This window comes from Dendrobates tinctorius, unplaced genomic scaffold, assembly GCF_039654945.1.
Source record: "Dendrobates tinctorius isolate UK_male_01 unplaced genomic scaffold, ASM3965494v1 ptg000030l, whole genome shotgun sequence".
Taxonomy (NCBI): Eukaryota; Metazoa; Chordata; class Amphibia; order Anura; family Dendrobatidae; genus Dendrobates; species Dendrobates tinctorius.
The window spans coordinates 31580787-31591605 of record NW_027361698.1 but is presented as its reverse complement, the minus strand read 5'-3'; the positions used below and the strand labels follow the sequence as shown (position 1 = coordinate 31591605).

The window sequence follows — 10819 nt, the reverse complement described above, 5'->3', positions numbered from 1 at the left end:
TAAACGTTATCCCTATTCAATACTCCCCTTTTACATGACCACCTGGGGCCACGGACTGGGTCACTGCCACTGTGACACATCCTTTAAGATGACTGGCCAGGTACCGAGTATCCCATGGCCCCTGGGGCATGTCATTAACCCTTGCTCTGCCTCCGACCCATTACTGCATCTTGCAACCTGCTCACAATGACGCCATCAGAGCTTTTAGATTTAAAATGAAGCAGAGCTGAGAAAGCTAACCCCACCCACACCAGGCTCCATATACAATGTCTATAGACAGTGAGGTGCTTAGTTGCTGGAATAGTACAGAAATGTTAATCTCTTAGTGATAAATGCTTCACAGTTAGTAAACACCAGCACACACTGTGACAAGTGACACATCCCTGAATTCTGTGTTTGAGCCTCTATCTCCTGCTGTTTTCAGATTACGTAGCAAAAATCTGCTGACAAATTCTCGTTAAATGAAGAAGTCTCCATTGTAAAATAAAAATAACATATACACACATCCCTCAGTGCAACAATGACATGTGATTACCAATATAATATTAGAACAGTGTGGGAAGTGAGTATATGTTATGTTTATTTTAAAAGGGTGCTGCTTCAATTAAAAAGAGACTGTCCCAGGTACAGGACAACCCGATTAACTCAGTACATTTTCAGACTACAGTAACAATGCATCTCCATTGACATGCATAACACATTCAGCTCTGCTACATGTCAAGTACAAGCTGAAGTAGTATATATATGATAATGTCTGCAGGGTGCAGCTTCTTATTTTTTATTCTTACTACCCTGGCACAGATCTCGCTTCCATTTCGCAGCACTTCATGGCCACCTAAGTAACAAGTTACCCAGTGTGTAGTCTCTCTTTAGCTAGAGATGTAGTTGGCTAGCTGTACACAGGATTTCCTCAGAATCAGACACTGTGTGATAGCAATACAGACAGTACACATAATGGACGTGTCTCAGCATAGCCAAGGGGGTGTGATGAATTACCTCAACTTCACCTGGGCTCCTGAATGAATGGCAGCCTACTGCTCAGCTGCCATTGGACGCCTGCAGGTACATGAAGAGGAGCTGTCCTTCAGCACCACGGACAGTGCTGGGCTCAGCGCTGAAGAGCAGCAGCTCTGCACATAGGAGGGGGACAGAATATGTTCCTGGGGTCTGTCTAGTGGTTCCAGCAGATGTAAAAGTTCTATGGAGATGCTGCCTCTGTAGTCTCAGTCCTATATAACATCTACAGTTCTTGCTCTATGACTTTTCACCTGATCTTTTTGGACCTGGACCTGATAAAGGCTGCTTTATGGCTGGTGGACTACAAGCTCTGGACTCTTCAGAATGGAAAATGGATCTGAGAAGATGGATATTCTCTATTAGAGTGTGATCTACTGAAGGTGGAGAGAAGCTGCTTCTCCTGACCTGCCTGGATGCAGCCCCTCAATATCACCCCTGAGCTGATTGCCAGGCTGCTGCAGGAGAATAACGTCACCCGGGAGCAGTTCATCGAACTTTACCAGCTGCAGCCACTGGTCTACATCCCGGAGCTCCCAGTGCGCACCAAGGCAGCGTTTGTCAGCATGTGTGTGCTCATATTTGTGCTGGCACTGTTCGGAAACTCTTTGGTTCTCTATGTGGTGACCAGAAGCAAAGCCATGAGGACAGTCACCAACATTTTCATCTGCTCCTTGGCTGTGAGCGACTTGCTGATTGCATTTTTCTGCATCCCGTTTACCATGCTGCAGAACATCTCATCCAACTGGCTGGGAGGTGGGTACCTGGCATTTAGACACATCTACCAAGACTACATGATGTTACTAAGCTGCCCTAGATAGAAAGTAGCTTGGCAGAGAAAATCCACTGCAATCTAAGTGTGCTAAGTGTGCAGAGACCTGTCCTAATATTAGTGCTGCTGCCATCAGGCACAAAAGGTTGAGTCATTGCACAAGCTCAGCCATCCAATCTGGAAATTATTGCTAGAGGTTTGTGTTCTAGTTAAATCAATTCAGAATTATTAGATAAAAAAAAAAATCGTGACGGTAAAAGCAAAGCGTATACTTGCTGGCTTAACGTTTCCTGTTCTCCGACATTCTGCAATGAAAAGGTTGTCGCCTTTTTAACAATTAATTTTCTTTACCTGAAGGCATGTATTTGGGGCTAAAAATCATTTTTGCTATTGGGTTTCTTTAAGCCCTTAAGCCCCAAGGGTGGTTTGCACGTTCATGACCGGGCCATTTTTTTACAATTCTGACCACTGTCTCTTTATGAGGTAATAACTCTGAAACGCTTCCATGGATCCCAGTGATTCTGACAATGTTTTCTCGTGACATATTGTACTTCATGTTAGTGGTAAAATTTCATTCAAATAACTTGCGTTTATTTGTGGAAAAAAATGGAAATTTGGCAAAAATTTTGAAAATTTTGCAATTCTCCAACTTTGAATTTTTATGCCCTTAAATCACAGAGATACGGCACACAAAAAGCTTGATAAGTAACATTTCCCACATGCTTACTTTACATCAGCACAATTTTGGAACCAAAATTTATTTTGTTAGGAAGTTATAAGGGTTAAAAATTGACCAGCGATTTCTCATTTTTGCAACACCATTTTATTTTTACAGACCACATCACATTTGAAGCCACTTTGAGGGGTCTATATGATAGAAAATACCCAAAAGTGACACCATTCTAAAAACTGCACCCCTTAAGGTGCTCAAAACCACATTCAAAAAGTTTATTAACTCTTTAGGTGCATCACAGGAATGTTTTGAATATTTAAAAAAAATGAACATTTAACTTTTCTTTACAAAAAAAATACTTCAGGTTCAATTTTTTTTATTTTACAAAGGGTAAAAGGAGAAATTGGATGGCAAAATTTATTGTACAATTTGCCCTGAGTACGCTGATACCTGATATGTGGGGGGAACCACTGTTTCGGCGCATGGCAGAGCTCAGAAGGGAAGGAGCGCCGTTTGACTTTTTCAATGCAAAATTGGCTGGAATTCAGATCGGACTCCATGTCACATTTGGAGAGCCCCTGATGTACCTAAACAGTGGAAAGCCCCCACAAGTGACCCCATTTTGGAAACTAGACCCCCCAAGGAACTTATCTAGATATGTGGTGAGAACTTTGAACCTACAAGGGCTTCACAGAAGTTTATAACGTACAGCGGTACAATTAAAAAAATCATATTTTTTCCACAAAAATGATTTTTTTCACCCCCAATTTTTATTTTCCCAAGGGTAACAGGACCCTAAAAGTTATTGAGCAATTTGTCCTGAGTACGCTGATACCCCACATGTGGGGGTAAACCACTATTTGGGCGCATGGCAGAGCTCAGAAGAGAAGCAGCGCCATTTGACGTTTTTGGCTGGAATTGAGATCGGACACCATGTCGCGATTGGAAAACCCCTGATATGCCAAAACAATGGAAACCCCCCACAAATTTCACCATTTTGGAAACTAGACCCCACCAAGGAACTTATCTAGATGTGTGGTGGAAACTTTGAACCCCCAAGGGCTTCACAGAAGTTTATAACATACAGCCGTACAATTAAAAAATCATATTTTTTCCACAAAAATGATCTTTTCACCCTCAATCCTTATTTTTCCTTGGGTAACAGGACCTAAAAGTTATTGAGCAATTTGTCCTGAGTACGCTGATACCTGATATGTGGGGGTAGACCACTATTTGGGCGCATGGCTGAGCTCAGAAGGGAAGCAGCACCATTTGACGTTTTTGGCTGGAATTGAGATCAGACACCATGTCGCGTTTGGAGAGCCCCCTGATGAACCAAAACAGTGGAAACCCCCCAAAAATGACACCATTTTGGAAACTAGACCCCCAAGGAACTTATCTAGATGTGTAGTGAGCACTTTGACCCCTCCAGTGCTTCACAGAAGTTTATAACGCCCGGGCGTGAAAATAAAAAAAACGTATTTTTTCCACAAACATGATCTTTTAGTCACCAATTTTTTTATTTTCCCAAGGGTACCAGGAGAAATTGGACCCCAAAAGTTGTTGTCCAATTTGTCCTGAGTACGCTGATACCCCACATGTGGGTGAAAACTACTGTATGGGCATACGTCGGGTCTCGGAAGGGAAGTAGTGACATTTTGGAATGCAGACTTTGATGGAATGGTCTGCGGGTGTCATGTTGCTTTTGGAGAGCCCCTAATGTACCTAAACAGTGGAAACCCCCCACAAATGACCCCATTTTGGAAAATAGACCCCCTAATGAACGTATCTAGATGTGTGGTGAGCACTTTGAACCCCCAAGGGCTTCACAGAAGTTTATAATGCCCGGGCATGAAAATAAAAAAATCATTTTTTTTCCACAAGCATGATCAATTAGTCCCCAATTTTTTTATTTTCCCCAGGGTAACAGGAGAAATTGGACCCCAAAAGTTGTTGTCCAATTTGTCCTGAGTACGCTGATACACTATATGTGGGAGAAAACTACTGTATGGGCACACGTCGGGGCTCGAAAGGGAAGTAGTGACGTTTTGGAATGCAGACTTTGATGGAATGGTCTGCAGGTGTCATGTTCGTTTGGAGAGCCCCTGATGTACCAAAACAGTGGAAACCCCCCACAAGTGACCCCATTTTGGAAACTAGACCCCCCACGGAACTTATCTAGATGTGTGGTGAGCACTTTGAACCCCCAAGTGCTTCACAGAAGATTATAACGCCCGGGCGTGAAAATAAAAAGATCATTTTTTTCCACAAAAATGATAATTTTGCCCCCAATTTTTTATTTTCCTAAGGGTAACAGGAGAAATTGGGCCCCAAAAGTTGTTTTGCAATTTATTCCTGAGTAGGCTGATACCCCATATGTGGGGGTAAAACACTGTTTGGGCGCATGGCAGAGCTTGGAAGGGAAGGACCACCATTTGACTTTTTCAACTCAGAATTGGCTGGAATTGAGATCAGACGCCATGTTGCATTTGGAGAGCACCTGATGTGCCCAAACAGTGGAAACCCCCAATTCTAACTCCAACCCTAACCCCAACACACCCCTAACCCTGATCTCAGCCCTAGCCCTAGCCCTAACCCTAGCCCTAACCCTAGCCCTAGCCCTAACCCTAGCCCTGGCCCTAACCCTAACCCTAATGGGAAAATGGAAATAAATACATTTTCTTTTAATTTTATTATTTTTCCCTAACTAAGGGGGTGATAACGGGGGGTTTGATTTACTATTTATGGCGGTTTTTATGTTTGGCAGCTGTCATACGCTAAAAGACGCTTTTTATTGTAAAAATAGTTTTTGCATCACCACATATTGAAAGCTATAATTTTTCCGTATTTTGACCCACCGAGTCATGTGAGGTCTTATTTTTTGCGGGACGAGTTGACATTTTTATTGGTACCATTTTCGGGCATGTGACATTTTTTGATCGCTTTTTATTCCGATTTTTGGGATGCAGAATGAACAAAAACTAGCGTTTCATGAATATCTTTTGGGGGATGCGTTTACACCGTTCTGCGTGCGATAAACTTGATAATGCGGCTTTATTCTTTGGGTCAGTACGGTTACAGCGATACCTCATTTAGGTCGTTTTTTTATGTTTTGTCGGTTTTATGCAATGAAAACTATTTTATAAAAAAAATAATTATTTTTGCATCGCTTTATTCTGCGAGCTATAACTTTTTTATTTTTTCGCTGATGATGCTGTGTGGCAGCTCATTTTTTGCGGGACAAGATGACATTTTCAGTGGTACCATGGATATTTATATGCGTCTTTTTGATCGCGCGTTATTGCACTTTTTGTTTGGCGGTATGATAATAAATCATTATTTTTTGCTTCGTTTTTTATTTTTATTTTTTAAGGGGTTCGCTAAAGGGGTTAGTTAACTAATGGGACAGTTTTATAGGGCAGGTAGTTACGGACGCGGTGATACCTAATATGTGTACTTTTATTGTTTTTTTATTTCCAAAAAATGGATTTATCGGGGGAATTTTTTTTTTCTAATTCATTTGGCGATTTTTTAAAAAAAATATTTTATTACATAGTCCCAGGTGGGACATGACTGTCCTGTGACAGATCGCTGATCTGTCACATCACAGATCAGATCAGCGATCTGTCACAGGCACTGCTGCAGACTTCCTCATGCCTGCGCTTTGCAGGCACTGAGGAAGCCGGCTCCCTGCAGGCCCCCGAAGGCCCCTGTCGCCATCTTGGATTCGGGGGCCTGCAGTGAAGGAGTCCCTCGCAGCAGCGCTGCACATTGCGCTGCTGTGGGGGGCTCAGGGAAGCACGGAGGGAGCCCCCTGCCTGCCGATGCTTCCCTTTAACCCCCGGTACACCGCGATCGTGTTTGATCGCGGTGTGCAAGGTTGTAACGTGTCGGGGGCGGTCCGTGACCACCCCTGACACATTGTGCCGGGTGTCAGCTGTGATAATCGCCCATGACACCTGGCCGCGATCACCATGTGGGCGCCGCTAATCGCTATGATGTACTATCCCGTCCCTGGGAATTAAGTCCCAGGGCACATGGATGGGATAGTACGTCTCATGACAGAAAGGGATTAAAAATGTTGCACCGTTTGGCTTTTGCAAAATTTTTATACCTCTTCACATTCAACTCCGAAGTAGTCTGTGGCCAAAAAACAGCTGATACAAATGAAACCATTGCAAAATCCCTGTCAAGCCAACATAATGGCCAACTGACAGATTCTTAGTTAAAGGGAATCTGCCCGGTCATTTTTGCATACCTTACAAATAGTCTTCTGATATAGAGTTTGGGCAGCCCTTTCAGGATAAGTAACATTTTTGTTTCTGTACGTTGCCCTGTTATGTTAATGCAATCTCCTGAAAATTTATAGTAGTACGCTGGGTAGGCAGACATATGCTAATGCCAAATAAATATTCGCCCCTTACCCCACCCGTAATCCTCTGCGCCAGTGTCAGTGATTCAGTCAGGCTGCCTGATGCCCTAGGAATCCATCACAATCCTAGGAGAGGCCACTTGCTCTCTGGACCTGAGCTTGGCAGCTGCATAGAAATACATGTCGTCATGCTCAGGTCAGGAATTATGATGCGATTCTCGGGCAAGGAATATAGCAGTCTTACTGAATCAGTGATGCCAGCATAGAGGTGTGGGTGGGATTATGAACTGGCGAAGGGGTGAATATTGATCTCACACTTACGTGCATGCCGGCTAGCCAAGAGTATTTAAACATCAAATGAATATTCAGCCTTTCCTCCACCCATAATCCCTACCACCACTCTGCATCAGCATCATTGATTGGGTGCAGTCAAACTGCCATATTACTCTCCCAAGGATCGCATCGCAATCCTCGGACTGGTCATCTGTTCTCATTACCTGAGAGTGACAGCATATATTTCTGTGCAGCTGTCGCACTCAGGTCAGGAGAGCCGAAGGCCAGTCCAAGGACTGCAATGCGATCCTCAGGCATATGGCAATCTGACTGAATCACTGACATCAGTGCAGAGGGGTGGGCATGATTGTGGGCGGGGGAAGAAGAAAAAATTCAGTTGGCATTAACATACATTTGAATAGCCAGCGCAACTATAAACGGGCTAACACACATCAATAAAAGTTACATATCCTGAAAGGGCTGCCTAAGCCCTATTTCAGAATACTCTTAGTAGGGTTACTAGGGTATGCAAAAATGACTGGAAATAGTCCCTTGAACTCATTCTGCTACCAGCACTAGAGAGTGCCACACAGAGTCTGTAGAAGGCAAATGATGCAACATTTTTAATGAAACCCAATTGCAAAAATGATTTTCAGCCCATATTACAAGCATTTTAGTAAGAAAAAAATGTTCCCAATGGTGCATCTATTATAGTGTTTAGCCTATAGAGGATTATGTATTGTATTCTGCTGCTGGACCTTATTGATCTACAAGTAAAGCATTTTTTAATGCCATTTGTATCAAAAGTAACCATACTTATATTGCAATATCAGTGAGCACATGAAATACTTACTATTCTTCATTTAGCAAAGCCAGATCTGATAAAATGCATATGCATCATTTCATTCAGATAAAATAAATACATACCGTAGTTAATTGGATGTCACACCAGATGTAGCCGGATGTATTTTTTAACTGAACATATAATTTTGTCAACTATGTCATGATGCAGAAAAAAATCTTGATGCAGAAATCTGTAATTTTCCACTTAACACAGCACAATCCATTGGTATTTTCAAATTAGGTGTCTACAGTTTTCTGCATCAAGATATCTAACTATTTTGTGTTATATATGTCAATTTAAACATATTAAACCCGTAACTCCTGTCTGTCTTTTGATATTGGAGACATGCAGATTTTTTTAATGACTATAATTTGGCTCTGGTTATGATCAAAATATATAGTGCCAAGAAAAGGATTGAAACCCATTATCAGGAAAGCGTTTCTAAAAGAAAAGGTTACAGGAAAGCTGTCTAAATCTTCAGGATGCAAGCTGATCTAGGGCGACTCTGTGGCTCAGTGGTTAGCGCTGCAATCTTACAGCGCTGGGGTTCTGGGTTCAAGTCTCACCGACGACAACATCTGCAAGGAGTTTGTGTGAGTTTCCTCCCAAAGTCATACTGATAGGGAATTTAGATTGTGAGCCCCATTGGGGACAGTGCCAATAATGTCTGTAAAGCGCTGTGGAATTAATGGTGCTATGTAAATGAGCAAAATAAATAAATCTTGTCAGCTTAGCTAGGTGTCAATCACCGAGGACTCACAATTATTATTTTGACATACTGAGAATTGTAGTATAACGCAAAGTTCAGGTTCTTTCTTTTTTAGATGAATATTAGCTGAAGAGCCCAGCGCTGCCCGGGCATAGTAACTAACTGTGGATAGTTTTAACAAATTATAATTATCCTCCATCCCATAGTCCAGTGCCCATATACCCAACATACCTATCCTCCATCCCATAGTCGAGTGCCCATATAGCCATCACACATCCTCCATTCCATAGGCCCGTGCCCATATACCCATCATACATATCCTCCATCCCATAGTCCCATGCCCATATACCCATCACACATCCTCCATCTCATAGTCCCATTCCCATATACCCATCATACATATTCTCCATCCTATAGTCCCATGCCCATACACCCATCATATATATTCGCCATCCCATAGTCGAGTGCCCATATACCCATCACACATCCTTCATCTCATAGTCCCATGCCCATATACCCATCATACATATCCTCCATCCCATAGTCCCGTGCCCATATACCCATCACACATTCTCCATCCCATAGTCCCGTGCCCATATACCCGTCATACATATCCTCCATCCCATAGTCCCATGCCCATATACCCGTCATACATATCCACGATCCCATAGGCCCGTGCCCATATACCCATCATACATATCCACGATCCCATAGGCCCGTGCCCATATACCCATCATACATATCCACGATCCCATAGTCCCGTGCCCATATACCTGTCATACATATCCACGATCCCATAGGCCCGTGCCCATATACCCATCATACATATCCACGATCCCATAGGCCCGTGCCCATATACCCATCATACATATCCTCCATCCCATAGTCGAGTGCTGAATATAATTATATTACAGAGCTTAATCACTGCTAGATTAGATTACCAGTAGAGAAATTGCTGCAAAAAAAATCTGCCGTAATTCAGTTAGAATCTGAAGGGAGCTACAATACAACAAAATGGTTTTATTAAACTTAATTTCGGTGCTGATATTTTTTCCATATGTTGATGAGATTTGTTAAATTATCCATCCACATATTTTGGATTTTCCACCCACAAATCCAGAAGAAAAATCTACATTTCAGAAATGTGTGAATGTGATACTTTTGTATATATCTTCCACATGTGTATGGATTTTAAAATGTGTGGGTTTCAAATTGAATAACCAGAGGTCATAAAAGGGACATTTTCAAGTTATTAAATTGATTAAATTGCTATGAAAATAAGAAAGCTTGCAATTGGCTTGCTTTCTCTATTCTCCTGCAATAGGAGCTTTTATCCTTTTTATCTTTGATAGTGTCCAGTTCATTTCCATGGTGCTTGATGTCCGCTCAGACCATGACCAAGAAAGCACAATAGTTATACAGTATTTCAGGAGAGGGGTTAATTCCTAATATACCAGTTACCTCTTTCCAGCCCATTGATTTCTATACAGCAGTTAGCTGCTCACGTCCCTCCTCCTCCTACTCAGCTTTAGACCAAGGTGCTCTTACCTTCCTAGAGAATCACAATCCCCAGCACATAGCATCATGGTTCTCAATGTCCCAAGCTGTGTGCTTTTTCAAATGTCCGCTATTTCTGTATGAAAATAGTGTGATAGTAGTATAGATGCAGGAAAAAGCACTGATAGCTGAATGTGTTACAACAGAACTTCTGCTGAGCCTCATAGTTCTTCTAATACTGTAGAGGTTCTACTAACCAGAACTATCACTGAAGGAGGAGAGCCCGACCCACTAGAAAGTAACGAAACTGTAATGAGATTACAGGTTTTTGATCTACTCAAAAGTTAACTTATCAATGCCATTTCAGGGTATGACATTTTCTAAAATCTCATATGTATCAGGAATTTAACCCCTTCATGACATACGCCATACATGTACTGCACATGTTTTTTCTTCCCCCTTTTATGTGGGCTCTGGTGTGAGCTCATATATATTTACTAGCACATATCAGCTGTATTGAACATGTGACATGTGCCTCTATCTAACAGCCGCTGATGGAATCGCGATCCACCTGTGGCAGTTAACCTGTTAAATGCTGCTGTCAAACTCTGACAATTAGGCTCTCCATGCATGTGCTGTGACTGTGACAGAGCCACGACACATGC

At 42.3% G+C, this 10819-nt stretch overlaps 1 protein-coding gene across 1 annotated transcript in view; it reads left to right on the top strand.

Moving 5' to 3' along the window:
• The first annotated feature begins 1098 nt into the window (after positions 1-1098).
• QRFPR (pyroglutamylated RFamide peptide receptor) overlaps positions 1099-10819 on the top strand; it is a 92286-nt gene continuing 82565 nt past the window's right edge. Inside the window, exon 1 of the mRNA XM_073572001.1 lies at positions 1099-1770. Coding sequence (XP_073428102.1) covers positions 1431-1770 — 340 coding nt within the window. The 5' untranslated portion in view covers positions 1099-1430. The remainder of the gene's footprint in view (positions 1771-10819) is intronic.